Source organism: Nelumbo nucifera, chromosome 5 (genome assembly GCF_055504915.1).
Source record: "Nelumbo nucifera cultivar China Antique chromosome 5, China Antique-T2T, whole genome shotgun sequence".
NCBI classification, from domain to species: domain Eukaryota; kingdom Viridiplantae; phylum Streptophyta; class Magnoliopsida; order Proteales; family Nelumbonaceae; genus Nelumbo; species Nelumbo nucifera.
Window position 1 is genome coordinate 3935155 of NC_142653.1, and position 18932 is coordinate 3954086.

Sequence of the window (18932 nt, forward strand, 5' to 3'; positions counted from 1 at the left end):
CACCGGATTTCATGTCTAATTAGACTAAGGCTGCATTCGTTAAAGTTAAGGAATGCCAAATGCAGCCTAAGGCTGTTTTAAATAATTTGCCCATCTCAAAATTAAATCGAGGCCCCGTATGTTACCAAGACCTTGCACTAGATCTAGATCCCAGATCTAAATAGAAATGTTTCAAAAGGATACTGAAAACATGCCTGCACCATGGCCCATGGGTGATCATGGGCCGGGCCTGGGCTAGGCTTTGCACCTATGATAAGGATTATACCTTAGGCCCTACCCCAGCATTCTGAGCCTGAAACATAGTCTTAACTTGGGCTCGGGTTGGTCCAAATTTAAGTTTTTTTTATTAAATGTTATATAATATACAATAAATTTATTTTATACATTATAAAACATAATACATATACTAAGTGTTACATTGTAATATTTATATATAAAATATATAGCATAACATATATCCATATCCATTTGTACACATAAATACATTATGTATAAAATGCAGGCTTAGTATTAAGCCCAGCCCGGCCCCGAAATTTTTTAATTTCATGTGGACTCAGGCCGGGCTGGGCTGAAATGATCACTCATTGGGCTTCAAATTTGCTACAGTCTACATACATGATTTGTAAAATGATCTACGTCAACGATTCAAGAGTAAATACATCAGTTTCTGCCTTTCTGGTAACTCTAAAGGTAGCTGGTATGTTCGTTTCATTCATATTGGGCTAAGTTTACCATTATAAACGCCATGCTTGTAGAAGACCCGGAGTGGAGTGTACCAACTATCTCTGAATCTGCAAATAAGAGTAATAGCCTAATAGGCGTATTATTGCATGAACAAATTTTATATATATTATATATATGTATCTATATTTGAATCTAAAGTTTGAGTGCAAATACAAAATATACAGTACAAATACATATAAAATAATACAAAATATAAAATTTTGCACTCTACATATTTGTATTTGTATTCCTTCTAAACTGAGCCTAATGCTCAATGGAGATCTACAAAACTATACATATATATAATTCACAGTACCCATCACAGAACCGTATTGAAATCCATGAGTTTATTCGACTATGCTGATAGTTTGACAGAAACGAAGATAACCAACCGTTCATAGAACATATTTTTTATTAATAACAATAACAAATCCTTCACTACTACTTCATGTTAACATATTCAACACTAGATTCCATATTTTAGCTATTAAAATGTGAGGGTAGTTTTCTCATATGGCTGGGTAAGGCTGTCAATGGATCAGTTTTGGATTGGACCCCATCCGGTCCAAAATCAATTTAGATGGATTGGACGGACCAACAAGACATATTGGATTGGACCAATCCGGTCTAAAATATTTATTAGATTGGATTGAACCTGGTCCATCCGTAATAAATTTATATTGGATTGGATTGGATTAAGCCAATATCTGGTCAATGGACCGGATTTGGGTTGAAACCAATCTAAATTAAAATGGATTCGAACAGATTGGATGCTCCAGGCATTGAATTGGACCGGTCCAAAATATTCATTGGATTGGGTTGTCCTTGGTCCATTTATAATGGATTCACATTGGAATGGACCAAATCCAGTCCAATTGACACCCCTATGACTGGAGAATGTAGACCCCCTATTTTAGAATCTTCTAACAAAGAATAATAAAAATGTCCAAAATACCCATATAGTTACTTTTGAACAAAATGTTTATTTTCTAAATTTTCTCGTCATATCAATCAATATTCTAAATCCTTTCGATCACTAAATCCTTTCAATCACTTTTTCAAAATCGGTTTTTTTATTTATTTTTTAATTTGCCTTTCATATCAAAGGTAAAGCTACAACTTCAAATTCTCTTTTATTTGTTATTCATGAAGTTTGCATTATTTTTTCTCTATAAACCAGCCTCAGTTGTAAGTTGTAACTGTACCGGTACTTTGGACATTTTACACCTCTTTTTTAGAATATTCTAACAGAGGGAGTTCTACTTGCAACTATGTCAAAAAGTTCAAGGGAGGTGATTGCAATTACCAAAATTCAGGGAAGTTTTTAGAAACAATCAAGAACTTAAAGGATCTAATGGTTGGACTACCATAACGGAAAAACTTGTAATCAATCACCAGGTATAAAGGCATGATAACAAAACTGCTTTCATTGATCAAAATCCCCCATGAATTTTGATAAATACCACCTAATTGTTTATTGCATTTGTAATACTAGTTAATTAGGTGGCGTTAGATAAATCTGAAATCTGAAGTCTAAAAAGTTAAAAAGATATTAAGTGTCTCAAATTTGAAAAGAGGCATAGATACTTTTCTACTTTTTAGAGTTTATGAATAGATAATCTTGTTCGTGTTGGATCAAACCTTTAACAACTAATAAAAATATTAAAATAAATAACACTTATTAACAATTACTAATTAGTAATTAATAATGTCAATCATTATAATTAGTAACTAATAAATATTATAAAAATAATTAACACTAAATAAAGATTAAAATAATTAATAATTAATAATTAAAAAAAATAAAAATTACTAATACGTAACTAATATCTAATAAAAATTCAAAATAATCAACAGTAATAAAAATTAAAATAATAAAAATCATAAAAAATAAAAATAAATTATTCGATTCAAATAATTGATTAAAATAAAAATAAAATCGAAAATATGTATACTTTCTAAGAATTCTACTTGAAAATTTTTAAAATTGAAAATACAAATAAATTCCACGAATCCATGGTAACAATTAGCAAAATAATATGCTGAAAAGTTTCAGAAATATAACACTCAAAGCAATAAGTAACTTGAAATAGTTAGCTTCACCACCATTCGGGTAGCAACTAATATGTTTTTTTTCATTTGCTTAAATGAAATATGGAATATCAACCATAGTTGATATTTTCATTTGCTTCACCACCATTGAAATAGCTAGCTTCACCACCACTCGACTACCTTCAATTCTCAACATCCACACACCTTTTCTGCCTCTCCATCCATCTCTTATGATCACGAGATTCAGCTTGCTCTAGATCAAATTGATCTGTATGTGGAAAACTCTCTCCAGCTTTTAAAGCTGTACCAAAAATTGTAGAAACTATCAACTTCTTCTATTGCAGTATTCTCATCACCTAAAGATGGCACTGGTTGGTTAAGTGACCATCTCCCATTCCTCATGAAAGCTAGACCAAATACATTGAAAAAATCCTGTGGGGCACAATAATGGGAATTTCATCATCGAATTTATCAGTGGAGTCATAAACCCTTCTCTTCACAGGATCAATCAGGACCTCATAAGCTTCTTGAATGGCTTTGAAATGGTTTTCCATTTCATCCTTCTTCGCTTGCTTTGCAACTTCAGTTTCCTCCGCAAAAAGGAGGGCTGCCTGTTTGTCAGGATGATACTTTAAAGCAGTCTCCTTGTAGCTCCTTCTTATTTGTTCCTTGGTGGCTAGAAACCGTAAATGCCCCAAGCCGAGCAAAGCATAACCGTAAATGCCCCAAACGTTAATTTTAAGCCCCATTAATATTTAAAAAGAAAAAAAAAAACAATTTAAGGACGAAGAAATCCATCACAAAAGAACAAAATCCATAACACCACAAAGCAATTGAACCAATTAGAGAATTAGAACCCCGGCCTCAACTTTATCGGTTATCACCATACCAATTGAAAAATTAAAAACAAAAATCCAGGCCAACTGAATGAAACCCAAAAAATCAAAAGAAATATGAAAAACAGTGACACCAGATTCATTATTCAGCACCATAAGCACTAAACCAAGGGATTCAACCATCAATAAGTTACAAAAATTCATTAAAACAAATATAACTAGCAGAAGAAAGCTATATTGAAGAACCACCGACGATTTGAGGAACTTGCCAGTGATCGGAAAAAACCAGGTGAAGAAGAGTTGGAGAAGCACCACCGACGGTTCGCGAAACTTGCATGTGATCGAAATAACCCAGACGAATAAGAATCAGAGAAGCTGGAAGAAAGGCACCACTGACTCACCTCTGCTGATGCTTCAATGCTGAGAGTTTGCATTTGCAACCACGAAATAGCAAAACGATCAGATAAAGTAAGTGGATTTGAGACATACCTGGAGCAGAGCTTCGAAGGTGTCCTGTTCGTCTTTCTCGGCAGAGAGGAACACCAATGTTTTGGTTTTGGGTTTAAAACGGGGGCATAATTTGTTTTTTCCAAAAAAAATGTTGGGTACCTTCTACTATAGTCTACGTTTAAAACGCGCATCTGAGTACAGAGCACGTTAGTGCTGGGGCAGCGTGTTTGGTTTTCAGATCTGAAAAATCATTTCAAATCGCCATTCAGATGTAATATTATCAAAGGCGCCCTTTAGTTACAAATTTTTCCAAAGATTATGTCTACGTCTTTTTGGTGTCTTGGTGGAATCCCATAAAATTGATAACCAATTTAGTGGTAACGTATAAGGCTGTTTATTTATGGGTCGGGTTGGATCGATTTACTAGTTTTTTTTTTTTTTTAACTGACCCGATTTGATTGGGTTACCTAAAGATTTAAACTAAAACCGATCCTCTTAAGCAAAATCGACCTGATCGGTTTAGGTCGATTTTCTAGAAATATATTTAAAATTGAATTATGTATTTCGGAATAATATATATTATATATAATATTTCAGTGAGAATATATTTATAGATAACTCGATTCGGTTTCGGTATTGAAACCGAACTGAATTATTGGTTTATCCATTTTTCCAACCCAAAACCGACCGGTGGTGAAGAAAAATCGGTCAAATCGAGTTGGATCGAGTCAGATTGGTCGGTTTGATCAGTTTCAATTTATTTGTGAACAACCCTAATAACGTGGATATAGATCTATATACCTATAAGCTGCATTTGGGTGTAGTACAATTTTATTTGCACTGATACAAATGCATGAAAGTGCAAATGAAAAGAATGAAAAATCTAGCCTAATTTTCTTTTGGGTTTTATTCTATTCTGCTTCAGGCCTTATTTGACTTCACTTGTATTGCAATCAAACAAAATAAGGTGAAATTTGAAACAAAAATACACCAGAATTTGCATCCAAATCAATTGCACAAACATAATTTTGCATCAGTGTAAATTTGTTTGCACTGCAATCAAATACATCCATATGTGTTTTTTAAATATGAAAAATATGTATTCATATGTAACCACTCCCCATCTTTATATTTTGAAAAAGAGGACTGTAACAACCCCATGATTGGCCCTTTTCAGACACTTGGCTTTGATGCTTTGTTTCTGCCATATTTGTTATTAATGCTCAGTTTGGAAGGAGTACAAATATAAATATATAGAGTGCAAAGCCTGATATTTTGTATTATTTTGCATGTATTTGTATTGTATATATTTATATATTTGTATTTATATTCCTTCTAAATTGAACTTTAAGTCAGTTTGAAATGAATATAAATACAAATATATACAGTATAAATACATACAAAATAACACAAAATTTAAGATTTTGCACTCTAGATATTTGTATTTATACTCCAACCTTAATAATGAAATTTCTCTTATAAAAAAATTATGTAATGGTATGTGTATATATTTTCATCTTATTCTTTTTATAAATCGAATAATGAAGCACAAATGTAAGACAAAATTGCAATAACATGAATAAAAAGATTTTCAAACCCATGCAATCCCGCCTCGACCTGAACTATCTTAGCTGTATCTTTATGCTTGGGTTGGAAATTTGTCAGATTTTCAATCGGCCCGAGCCCATGCCTTAGAATTTTTTTTAAATCTTCTTTTTTCTTCTTCTTCTATTAAAAAAAGGTAAAATACAAAAACCTTCCCTCAAGTTTTTGGCAATAGTAAAAACCTCTTCTCTAGTTTACCTTTAGCAAAGTCCTTCCTTCTACTTTCAACAAAAACTTCCCTTCCATTAATGAATTTGATGGAAACTGTTAAATCGATGATAATTTTTTAAAATACCCATTTTACTCTTGTACAAGTTATTGTATTCATCTATTTACTAAAATACCCTTTGCATTTTCTTATTATCCTGAAGAATAGGTGAGGAACAAACAAAGGAAGAGGGCAACTGGAGAATGAACCAAGAAGAAGAATGGTGAACCTAGAAGAAGGATTTTTCGGTCACACAACTGTAAGGCTTTCAGCAGCAAAACCAGGGAACTGCAGGTCAGAGTCACTTAAAAAATGTAAAACTGTTTCATCTCTGTTCTTGGTTTCTTATTCTACCACTTAGCTGTTATCAAACGGCAGACTTTGGGTCCAGATTGCACATAAAGATATTATACGGTGGCACCTCCTACACTCAAAATGGTTCCTATCACTTTTGCCAACCCATCTTTCCTTAAAGACATTAATTGGCTCAATCTGAAGAAGTAGTGGATGATGAGCTCAAGTTCGGGGCCCCTGGCAACAGAAAACTAAGGATATTGGTAGATTTTTACGTAGACGTCTCAATGAGGATGGATTTGAGAAAGGCAAAGGCAACTAGAGGCAGAGGTAGGGGAGGGAGAGGTCGGGTGTCGAAATAGCTTCACACTTGGACAGAGGCTGTTTTTCTTGAGTTTGGCGTGCCCAGATGCGAGGGCTTTGTGTTTGGGAACTAAATTGCTTAGGAAAACAGAATTGTTATCATTGTTCCTCAGTTTTTTCAATGCCTTTCTTTTTGGGTTGTTCTAATAAGCTCATCTCATGTTTATCTGTTGATTTCAGTCCTTATTTTGAGTTGCGTTATGTAGCTTCTGTTCCAAGTCCCTCCCTCAGGTACTCTGTTGCAGTCGTTCTCTTTTTCTCTTTAATAAACTATTTTTATTTATTAAAAAAATAGGTCATCTGCTCAATTAACTCCATGTTCGGATCTTAAGAATTCATATCAGCAATGAGGTCTTCAATCCAAATGTAATTGAAAGTTAAGAATTATCCGTTTTGTTCATAACAATGGGGTTTAGAATCGGAATGGGTCATTCCCATTTCCTCCCTTGGGAATGAAAATCCATTCTACTTGATCCAAACCAGAAATGCTTGGTTTAGGACCAAAATCATCCATTTTCTTGTAAGCTCTAATGGCATCCAAGGGTAAATCAGCTTTGCAACAAGCCCGAAAGATAACCCATAAAATTTTCGGCCTGATTTCATAATTCCCACTATATCTTTCATCTCATAAAGAAAAACCCATACCAGAGGGAATTCTTTGCTGCAGCCAAGGATATCTACTAGAATATGGTAGCTTTTCCTTCTATAATTGAAACCTGGCAACTTTCGGGCCCACAGAAAGAACTTGTGAGTAGAAATCTCTAGATTTTTACACCTATTCAACCAAATTAGTAGAAATCTTGCCTGAGAAACGATCAAGTGCAGATTCAAGGTCATGATGAATGCAATGGAAATCACTCAACACCTGGCATATCTCATTTACATCATCTGGTAAAGCAGTTGGACCTGACCCTATTATTTGCAAGAACAACGGAATCCATGTATAGAACCTGTTATGGAACACTTGAACAGTCACGTGCTGCATAGATTCAAAAAATGAACCTGCTATGGAACACCTGAAAAGAACCTGTTAATTCATTCATCCATCACTTCAAGATGAAACCGGCCGTCGTCTGGTGAAGAACCGTCGCCGGAATATTCTGGCAAGTGGAATATTCTGATCATTGTCTGCTTGCAACAGTTAGGGTTAGGGTTCGACTGTTTTTCTCAAGAGAATAGTGAATTTTTCGAATAAGGGTAAAATCGATATTTTGCAAATTGCTTAGGTGCTGTATGAGGATAAAAATGTAATTTTCAATGATTTCCGTCAGATCATTAACGGAAGGGAGGTTTTTGTCGCTTTTCTTAAAAGTAGTAGGGAGGATTTTGCTAAAGGTAAATTAGAGGGGAGGTTTTTATTATTATCAAAAACTTGAGGGGAGCTTTTTGTATTCTACCCTTAAAAAAATGAATTCATCAAACGTAAAGCAATTGATTTGGGATACGTTAATTGTATATTAAAACCGGCGGGCTGTAGTGGAGATGCAGGCTTAATTCATATCTTCACCATGGTTGGGATTGGGGGGTCTGATTTCTGTGGTTTGGGGGAAAAGTCTAGATCTACTACAACTGCACACAGGGAACAACTCTCTTGAATGCCTACGTGCATCCACCATGGTTGGGATTCAAGTTGAGTCGAGCCGGGTTAAATATTTGGCTATTCGAGTTCAGCTTGCTGAAACTATATTAGGTTTGAGTTCGAGTTCGAACTAGAAATTTGAGTTCGAGCTCGATTCAATTCAAAGTTTGTAAGTTCGAGCTCGATTACAAATCAGTTTAAAAATATATATATACATATAATTTTTTTTTACATACAAGAAATTAAGAATTATAAAAACTACTTATTATTATACATATAAAAAATGTTTTTACTTTACATACAAAAAAGAAGAATCATAAAAATTATTTACTATTATAAATAAAAAATAAAAATATTATATATAAAATAAAAATTATTTATTATATATATATATATTTATATGTATATGTATATAATAAAAAAATAATTATTTATTATACTAGGCTCGCGAGTCAAATCGAGCTTTTCACAAGCCAAGCTCGAATAGCTTGTAAAAAACTTGGCTCGTGGCCACCCCTAACCATGGCAACGCCTATTTTCAACTCGGGTTTATGTTGTAATTGGGTGGGAAGTTGTCCTTTGGTCTGACATTATTTTTGAGAATTGTTTGTAACTCATCTCCCGTAACAAATGGAATGCGCCTGATGATTGTTTCAAGAAAAAAAAAAAAAATTCTAATTGAAGTTTGATGGACATAGAAATATATATGGGTGTCAATGGGGAGTCCAGATCTGTTCCTCACAATGCACGCCTCATGCCAACCTCACAGTATGCCCTGGCTGCACATTGGGAATATCTCTCATACCTGTATTTATTATTCATGGGAGATGTTCCCAATTTGGGATGGGATGTGGTTGTGAGGCTGGTATGAGGCATGCTCTGCGAGGAGCATATCCCAATTCTTATTGAAACTAGATTTGATCCAATGTGATCTTGGGTTCAATACGAGTCCATTACCGATAAATCAGGTCCATTCCAATCCAATGAATAATTTGGACCATTTCGAATCAGTCTAATTCAATCTCTGAACCACCCAATTTGTTCAAATTAAAACCTGGATCAGATATTGGTCCAATCCAAAATAAATTTATTACGAATGGAGTAGATCCAATCCAATGGAATAAATACTTTGGACCATTAAGTCTGGACTGGTCCAATTCAATATGTTTTATTGGTCCATTCAACCTATTCAATTTGAGTTTTATTTGGACATGCAGGTCCAATCCAAAACCAGTCCATTGACACCTATTATGGGCCTATATATGACATATTTTGAGGGCTATGGGCCTATGGCATAGTCCTGAACTCCTTTTATATTCAATGGAGTTCAGCCTAATTCCATCTTCTTCTCTACGTGAACAAGTCGATGAAGCAAGTGAGGAACGCATCACAAACTAGATTAAGCAGCTCTGATTCATATTCAAAGTTTCAAACAATCAAACTTGTGTTGCGCTCCCATCCAATGGAGGGTCCAAAATCCTTGAAAGAAAGTCTGTCAGTATACTGTTCACGAATTGGCTCTCGATAGGGAGACCTATGAATGATAATCGCGTTATTATTCCCATAGTTTTGAGCGCGGATCTCTGTCCTTTTCAAGATGATGGTGATGATGTAGGAAAGCCTAACAGCCTAATAGTAATAGTCAATTGGTATCACTTAAAAACGCATCCTAGGATGAGAAAGAAAAAACAAAGAAATTGATTAACGATTTGACTTGAACTATATCTCTACGCATGTATATACTTAACAGCTCAGCAGCCTCTATCTCGATCCCTCCAAATTTTCTGTTTTTTTCTTTGAAAATTTAAAAGATGCAACCATCATTCAAGTAACTAAAAAGATGTTCTTTTGTAAGAAATTCAATTGCCAATATCTATTAACCGTTCCTTCATTTTATCGATTCAATGTTATATTTACTATAATATTAGAAATTATAAATTTTATTTAACATCCAATTAAAATGAGACTAGATGTCTAATGATATTAAAAATAAGTAAATCAATTAATTTGGGTAGTTCATTCATAACAAAAAAAATTCTATACTAGTATCACTAATTATCTCAACTTCAATTTTATATTAATCTAATGCTCTATGAAATGCTTTCAAAAAAAAAAATCTATGAATGATTCGTGGATGTGTCTATATAGAGGTATAGATATTGAAATAGTCTATACTTTTTCCAATTCTATTATCACATGCACTAAAATGATTAGTTCAAAAAAATATTAGCATGGCATTAATCCATATTGCATATAAAAAAAAAGTTTGATATATCATATATGTTAGCAATTCAACCATCATGGCTTGTACAACAATTCAACCCTACAGCCTCTGAACATCGTAAATCATATAATTTTCATTATATTAAATAAAAACGAACATGGTAAATGAAAATAGTTACGTACACTATCACCCAAAAAAAATACACGCACAAAAAGTTTGATGGTTCAACCAATGGATTGGTTAATAGTAGATTTATATGGTTAAAATGGTCATTGTCTTATTTATTTGGGAAATAAAAGAACTTATTGAAAAGCAAATAGGGCTTTAAAACTAAAAATTAACTTCCACTTGACAAATAAGTTGGGCATAGCTTGGCAGCAATAGTTGTTGTTATTTACACAAGTTGTGAAGGTTCAAATCGCATTACATGTATTTTATTTTTACACAAGTGGTAAAGTCATTTAACTATGTTCGGGTTTCAGGTTTGACCAAACCACATAGGTTCAAATCAGTTAGTCCAACTTGAATTTTCTATATGGATTTGTCTTTGATCTAATCACATCAATGGTGGTTGACACCATTTGGATTTGGATCAGTCCGGTTGGACCACATTGGACGGATTCAGTCAATGGCGAATTGACTTAGATCGACCCATATTGAGTTGTGCACGAGTTTGGGCCAAGCTAACTGGTCCAAAGCGGGTCAATGGGAGTAGTCCATGTTGGTCCAAATTTGGGTCGAGCGATTAATCCGCAATGGGGTTAAAGCAAGTGGGACAGGTCAGGTTGGGCTGGATCTAGGTCGAACTAATCTATTCGGGCTGCTCCAGATTCAGGTGAATCCAAATTGCCCCTGTCTGTATTGGGCTGGGTTCGAATTGGGCTAATTGACACAAATGAATCAAACCAAGGTGATCGGGTCTGTTTATATTCAAGCTGGGCTAAACTGATCCAGACTAGTTCAGGCTCGGGTTGGTTTGATTGGGATTTATGTTGATCTGGGTGAAGTGTCTTGCAAAATTAATTTTAGTCAATAATTAATAAAATATTAATGCAATAATTATAAATAATTTAACTTAAATGAAAATAAAAGCTAAGGAATTCATACTTGTATATTTAGTTGTTAACCCAATGGTTATCCAAAACCCAACCCATTTTCAACCCACCAAGTAAATGGGTGGATTAGGTACCATCCGGACAAAATTGGATTCAATATTCACAAGACCATGCTCGCACCTAGGGTGGTTACGAGCTAAGCTTTTCACAAGTTTTTTGAGCTTGATTTGTAAAAAGCTCAATTTGGTTAAGTCTAAATTGAGCTTTGAAACGAATTTACGCTTAATATATAGGCTTGTCTGCTAATTGAGTCAAGCTTGAGCTCAATAAAACTTGACTCGTGAGACTCACAAACCTAATCAAACTTATACATATATACTTGTATATATGTGTACACGCATGAATACATACATACATACATACATATATACATATATACATATATAATAATTAGTTTTTTATAAATTTTCATTTTTTATATGTATAATTTTTTATTTTTATAAACAGTTTGACTCACAATCGAATTCGAGTCGAATTGAACTCGAAATTACAAATTTTAGACTCAAATTTCTAACTCAAACCAAGCTCGGGTCTTATAATTTATTAGCGAGTTAACTCAAAAACTAATATTAGGCTCGGATCCATCCTTATTCACACTGTCCTCATACTCCCTTGCGGCCTTGTATTGGACATATTTTACACGGTTGTAAAAGACTGTAAGGACGGTTGAAAACGGTTATGTAACGACCGAATCCGATCTATATCGGAACTCCCTAAACATGGTAAATCTCATCTCTCAGACTTCACTTAACAAAATTCGTTCTTCAACGAGTCCTGACTAATTAATTAGTTATTAAAATATTAATGTTAAAGTAATGCATAATAATAGCCACCGTTAGACTTCCAAATGATCACGTAATTTACATGGCAAATTGAACAGATATTAATTGCTAGAAACTGATTAATATCTCGAGAAGTGTGTTTTGCCTCTTTCTTGGGAATAAAATATTATTATTATTTTAATTCTCCTTTCCATTTACGTCTGAACCAAACAGACTATGAAAATAGACGGTTCCAATTTCAACTGCAAACCAAATGGCTTCTAATTTTCAATACAAGTCATAATAGACATGTGCTTCTCTACACTTCAAGCCCTAATAAACTTTCTCGTGTGAAATAACATTTTAGGTAATAACAAATCTATTTAGGGACATCATCTAACACTTCAAGCTTTTATGATAAGTAAACACCATGTTTTAGTCGCATTGACATATGCTGGTTATCTACCAATGGAACCAGCTCAAAGTTGCATTCCTATTACGGATTCAGCAATGGATCCCAATAGGGTCATAGGAAATCAGCAGCTCTGCGGAGAAAAAAAATAGTCTGATGCAAAGTACGAACTTATAAAAACTAATGAAACCAAATCCTAGAGAAAGCAGATTATCCTCATTTCTGTTTATAGCCTAATATTCCACCTCATGCCTCACTCTCAACTTCAATATTGCAACTCTTCCATAAAACATGATGCCCGGCAATGTGCTTGCGCAGAATATAGACACCACTTCAGTACCTCCCTTCTCATGTTTTTCCGTGAGAATGGCAAAAGATAACTTCCATTTTTGTGCATGTCTATCATTTGGGAAAGTTATTTTTTAAAACTTCATCAAATGGTTAGGTGTTTTTTAACTGTTATGCTGATGTGGTGTCTAGTGGCGCCTATTTGTCATAAATGACTGTAATTATTAACTTTATCGGTTTTGCAAGCAAATAAAGTATAAACGTTGAATGAAAAAATGTAAACAGAACCAAATACATACTTATTTGTTCTATAACAAGGCAAGAAAAATATGATTTTGCTTTATATCACTAGGAATGTCAATGAGGTCGGTTTATGAGGGTTTTGAGGGTGGGATATCTTTCCCAAAATTTTGATGGCACATGGAAACATAAAACATTCCCCTTATTGCATTTGAGGGTGGGATGGGTCGGATAGAAAATACATAAATTTTCAATTGCCTTTTAACATATATGATATCCGAAAAACAACTGACCAATTAATCAAAATCATAAACATGGTAGAGAATGTGGTGTTATTCATCAAAATTCATGGATGGGTTTTGATTAGTAAACTCTTTCCATAACATATATTTTCCAATTTCAAAATATTATTAAATTCAATACTTAATACATAAATTTATATGCCTTAATTGCCTTGCAACACTTAGGGTCCGTTTGGTTTGTAGTCAAAATCGGAATTGAAATCATTCGGAATCGGAATGGTCTAACTCCATAGTCTGTTTGGTTCAAATAGAAATGGGAATGATAATTAAAATTAGTAGGAATGGGATTTCATTCTTGATGGAGGGATAGGGAATGGCCATTCCCTAAAATGGCCATTCCAGCAAAAATGGGAATGGGATTCTAATTCCGCCCAATCAAACAATTGGAATCGGAATAGCCCATTCCGATTCCGATTGCAGACCCTTATTCCCGCAAACCAAATGGGGCCTTAATATATATGTCTTCAAGTAAAAAATCGGCTCCGTTGAGATGAATATAAATAAATACCTATTCGAATAGACTCTGGATCTCCTGCCCACATCTACCCACAATACATTATCCTGTGAATTAGAAACATCTATGCAGAGGATGAAATGTTCTCCATGTGCAACTGTGATAAAACGTGGGTAGAATTCTCGTTGGGAAGAGATCCGGATTCGTTTGACTAGGGTAAGAATTGCTACAAACAAATATGGACTTCTATCATATATAATCTTATATCTCTACAGAGTCACCCGAATTTTAAAACTAATGATACCAAATCAGGCAACCCATCTGTCAGACCTATCTTTGACTGGGTTATAAAATAGGGAGCATAGAGCATTGATCACCCGGGCCATCCCACTAGACCCGGGATGCTTGTTGGGACCCAACTCCGTGTAATGGCGGTGTCCGATGTTCCATACACGATGGACATGACTTGGAGACCAAAATTCATACCTCCTTAAATCATTAATGTCCCACTAAATGCAAAAATAAAAATAAACTGGATTTTTAGGTGAAGGTGTAAATATACTGCCACTATAGGGACAAAACCGTATATGTGAAAATAGCTCAAGTTCCGCCAATACATTACACGTGAAAGGGTTCAATTTCGAGGGTCTAATTTGTCCTTCCCAACATTTAACTTCCTCATGCGAAACCGCTGAAGCTGTGGAGTGTGAGCCTGCATGGAATAGTAATACAGACGTTATAATGACTAATATACCCTTATAATTTCACATAAAATAGCATACCCATACTAATTAATAAAAAAGGAAGCAGAGTTCCGAATTCGCTTCAACCGGGTTAAGAAAGATTTTTAACTTCCTTGAAATGGATGGGCCGTTTTTCCCGCAAATATTGCGTAACTCCCGGAAAACTCGGGCGTAAGTTACAAACTCAAAGGGCAATTTAGTCATAACCGGAATCCAGGTTTCCGTGGAAAAAAGGTGAAAGTAATTTGTAAATTTGATCTCCCATTTTTTTCACCGTACGATTAAATCCCACTTACGATACAACATATTCCACTCGTGCCCGCAATAAATGTGGGCCAATGGGGACGCGCAACGTGTACTCCTGCTAGATTTAACTATAACTCATTTTTTTTAGGGTTTTGTTTTCTTGCGTGGGTTGATTGAAAATTTGGCGGGCAATTGGATGAAAGAATTTCAAACCAGCCAAACCCTAAAGGGTCCCTCCAAAACAAACCCACATACACGCACTCTCTCTCTCTTTCCCTCTATAGTGTTGTTGTTGTTGTTGGGTACTTGGGTTTTCAGTTCCTAGGATTCTTATCTGCAGCCCTGCACTCTTGTCTACCATGAGAGGTTCGTATTTTTCTATTGTTATTATTGTTTTTGGTTGATTCTTCCTGTTGGAGGTTCGTAATTTTCTGTTCTGGATTGAATTTATTTTTGCTTCATTAGTTCATTTTTTGGTTACATACTTGTGATTCCTTTCATAGCCAGTAAAAGAATTCTCATCAGGGGTTTGTTGATTTTCAATGTTTTTTCTCTTCTCAGGATAGAATGAATGATAGAGCTGTATGGATTGGAGGACCGTGGCTAATTGCTTGAAGGTCACCTTCATTTCTATTATTAGTTGCAGGTTAGCATTCCATGTTTTTTTTCTTTATTATCGTTATTTTCTTTTCTCGGTTGGGAAACTGATCAAGTTTCTAAAATACATCTATCTCAGGTGTAAGTGTCTAATTTATTTTCACTACAAAAAGTAAACATTTTCTTAGGGGGAACCGGAGAAGAACAGGGGAAAATCGATATAAGGAAGCAGTGAAGGGAGCATACAATAAAAAGATAGGGTAAACAGTATGGGAAAGGTTTCTCCAAAGGATGAGAACTCCATGACTCCGAAGCAGAAGAGGCGACTGAGGAAATCGAGTAACAAATATGTAAAGCGTGGTTCTCGTTCTCAGCTTCGTTACAGCAGGGCTACCTCTGCCAAGTCTTGTACGGATCTTGGCAAGAAAAGGGTTGTTGTATTGGACTCCAATGAGACCAAGAGTGAGTCGGTGCTGAACAACAAGTTCGTCCTTCAAAGCCCTCCGATTTTGTCACCAGAAAGGATTACTTTCCGCCCGGCTGGGGGAGCATTGGATTCGATTAGACAGAATAGTTTGCCAAAAACACCGAAGACTCCTCAGGATAAACACTGGGAGTCAGAGTCGAGGCTTGAATCTCTTCCTATGGATTTACTGGTATTCGTTTAAATTTCATCATAACCTCTAGAAAAAAAGAATTGTTCTTTTTTCTTTTAACTATTGTTAAGTTCAATTTTGTTTCCTTAACTCCTATATTTTTTAGGTCGGCTGTTTATGTTTACTTCCCCGATAGCTGTTGATTTGTTTATTTTTATTGTAGCCACAGCAGTACCTGTGTTTGGGTTCCTTGGTTTCCCCTAGATCATTGCCTACCTGTTTCTAATTTTCTTTACTGATGTGTATAATTTACATTTATTTTTGCCTTTTCTATTGCATCAAATGAAGTTAGACTCTGTTTGAATGGTGTAGTCTTCTTTGTTCTTGCCACATTGAGATTTTTGTGCTTTTCATTTACCAGATGGAGTTGATTCGTTCCTAGATAGAGAAATATAGTTAATTTACCATGTTCGGAGATTGAAGTTCTTGTTGCATTTCTGCTAATTTACAAGATAAAACTGGTTTTCTAACTATTCTTGTTCCATGGCTTAGGGATTGAAGTATTTGTTTCACTCTCTTTACTTTGACAGTAAATATTTATTCTCAAGTGGGTTTTTGTTTGATTCTTTTAGTTCTGTTCTGTGTCTGTGTTCATGATTGCTGTTGTAAGTCCAATTCTCAATATGCTAGTAAGATATTTCATTAATTGATCTATATTTTGTAACTGGGATAGGAGTAGAACTATTTTACCATGAGAAAAGATCTAAGAATGTGGTTGGAATGGTTAAAAATGAAGTTGTAGCAATTCCCGCACACCTCTGAACTATGATTTGCTTGTTTCCTAATTGTCTACTCATAAGATGACATATGGCTATGACCAAACTATTTGTTTGAGTTCACAGTTCTTGTTATGATTCCCCTACTCATTTTAGATGATCTTTATTTTTTTTTTTCTTTTTACATTATCTCATTATGATCACTGATATTTTTCTACTAATAGAAGTTACTGATTTTCTTGTCTATTTTGTGTATTTTGAGGTTAAAATCCTTTGTCACTTGCACCATGACGAACTGGAAGCTGTTTTCTATGTCTCTCAAAAGCTTAGAAAGGCTGTAGGTGTCTCTCTTCCTTTCTCCATCTCTATCTCTCCTTTGCCTTGCTGTTCTGGTTCTCCTTTTATTCATCTGTTTCTGTTCTAGATTTTAAATTCATTTTTGAGAATAGAGATGTTGCTCGCAACTTCTGGAGCAGGTTGACCTTGCTATGAATTGCCATTTCAATTACACAACTCCTGATCGGTCACGGCAAGAGATGTTGAATATGAAAACTCCCCTCCCAACAGAACGTTGGCCTTTTATGAGGTTTGTATTTCTAATAATAGATTTCCAGTGTTTTGTTTTCGGTGATTGTTATTTTCTTGACTTAGATTGATCATGGGTATATCCTGGTCCTTTTGCAGCAAGAGAGATGGGAAGCAAATCTGTCCTCACACCCCAAAAGCACCTAGACATGGTGCTCGCCCTCCTTCTCGTCTCAATATCACTGAGATGCGGAAATTTTCTGCTGTACTCTTCCCAGAGTCTGCTTTCCCTTCAAGATGTGTAGTGCTGCCTGGCTTGCCAAAGCCTCCATGCAAATCTTTGGCTTCCAATCGAGCTTTATTCTGTGAAGATGATTTGTGCCAGGCTGTTGCTCAGAATAAACTACGCTGATTCCTTTGCTGTTCCCTACTCGCTTTTGTTTGTATATGTATATAGTCTCCTCCCACTCTGTAGGGGTAGTAAGTAGTGAAGCAGTTTTGTAGTTTGCCATGGCTGTATTAGGTTTTCTAGTGGAAGTTGATAGATTATAGTTTACAGTGTCAAGCTATGAGTATTAGACATATTGGTTACCTGTATAGTGCTCTATATATATTGCAAGTTGTGTTATACCTCTGGAGTTCTCTTGTAATAGGTCTTTCATATAATTCTTGCTATTCTTTTTGGTTTGCTGTAAGCTGGGAGAACTCTTGTAATAGTTCTTTCAACTAATTGGTGCCATCTGCAGCTTTGAGTGCTATTCACTATTCTCCCATCTGAATTCTGACGGAAAGCTGTGATGACATGAAATTCTTTATCCCCATATAGCTTATGTGTATGTGGAATTTGTTATGTGTTTATCTGACATGCACACGTACTCTTCTTTTCACCAGGAAAAACATCCATTAATGTACTTGAATTTTTTTAAATGAATAAATAGGGGTGAGGAAAAAATAACTCCTTTTTTCCTGTAGACATAAACTAGCTGGTAGGCCAACATGCTATGTTACAGAACCCAATCAAGGGTGAACCAAGGTTCAAAATATCGATATCCCTCTAGGCATATCGGGCAGTATTGATAGGTTTTTATTTTTTTTAGTATTTTTTAAAATCCGGTTCAGGGGAGCTGGTTTAAGGTCTGTCCACCCTTGAACCAGTTGAAATCCTGAAACACCCCCTGGAGGGGATTTCGAACCTTGGGGTGAATGCCTAAAGTATTATCAAAAAATTCTAGAAAAAAAAATTGGAAGACATACCGGAATGTAATAAAGGAAAACTGAACATTTTTGTTTGGGTGGGGTAAAGGGAAACTGACTCAAGAAAGAAAAAGGAAAAAGATACTTGGCTTCTTGGTCCAACCGTCCTGTCAGGTCTGGTTTTGAAAACAGTGTTCTAAAGTTGCCAATTGGAAGAATTGAGTTTTGGGGTTTTTATTGTTCAGTCCACCCCAGAAATCTGAACCCCACCATACAAGTGGGATGAATCCTGACCGTGGATTGTTGCCAAAATCCAAATCCACAGCAAGGAAGGGGACCAGTGGGACTA

The 18932-nt window shown here is 35.2% G+C and overlaps 1 protein-coding gene and 1 long non-coding RNA gene across 4 annotated transcripts; one reads left to right on the forward strand and one right to left on the reverse strand.

Annotated features, from left to right (window-relative positions):
- Window positions 1-3572: 3572 nt before the first annotated feature.
- On the reverse strand, window positions 3573-4291 carry LOC148791190 (uncharacterized). Its single transcript, XR_016076740.1, has 2 exons — window positions 4101-4291; window positions 3573-4014 (listed from the first exon to the last, which is right to left on the reverse strand). It is a non-coding gene; the product is annotated as an uncharacterized LOC148791190 (long non-coding RNA).
- Window positions 4292-15109: 10818 nt separating this feature from the next.
- On the forward strand, window positions 15110-18019 carry FBS4 (F-box family protein). Of its 3 annotated transcripts, none has more exons than XM_010267703.3 (6): window positions 15110-15261; window positions 15457-15541; window positions 15632-16148; window positions 17127-17201; window positions 17341-17450; window positions 17549-18019. In XM_010267703.3, the coding sequence occupies exons 3-6, from the start codon at window positions 15762-15764 to the stop codon at window positions 17799-17801; spliced, it is 825 nt and encodes a 274-aa protein (XP_010266005.1). In that variant the 5' UTR covers window positions 15110-15261; window positions 15457-15541; window positions 15632-15761; the 3' UTR covers window positions 17802-18019. The 3 variants fall into 3 exon arrangements, with proteins under 3 accessions (XP_010266005.1, XP_010266006.1, XP_010266007.1); XM_010267704.3 differs by having other exon boundaries at window positions 15666-16148; XM_010267705.3 differs by having other exon boundaries at window positions 15681-16148.
- The last annotated feature ends 913 nt before the right edge of the window (window positions 18020-18932 follow it).

Coding starts and splice junctions, on each gene's coding strand:
- FBS4 (XM_010267703.3), top strand. CDS start 15,762: ATGGGAAAGGTTTCTCCAAAGGATGAGAACTCCATGACTCCGAAGCAG. Junction 17,202..17,340: donor CTCAAAAGCTTAGAAAGGCT/GTAGGTGTCTCT, acceptor CTTCTGGAGCAG/GTTGACCTTGCTATGAATTG. Junction 17,451..17,548: donor GAACGTTGGCCTTTTATGAG/GTTTGTATTTCT, acceptor GTCCTTTTGCAG/CAAGAGAGATGGGAAGCAAA.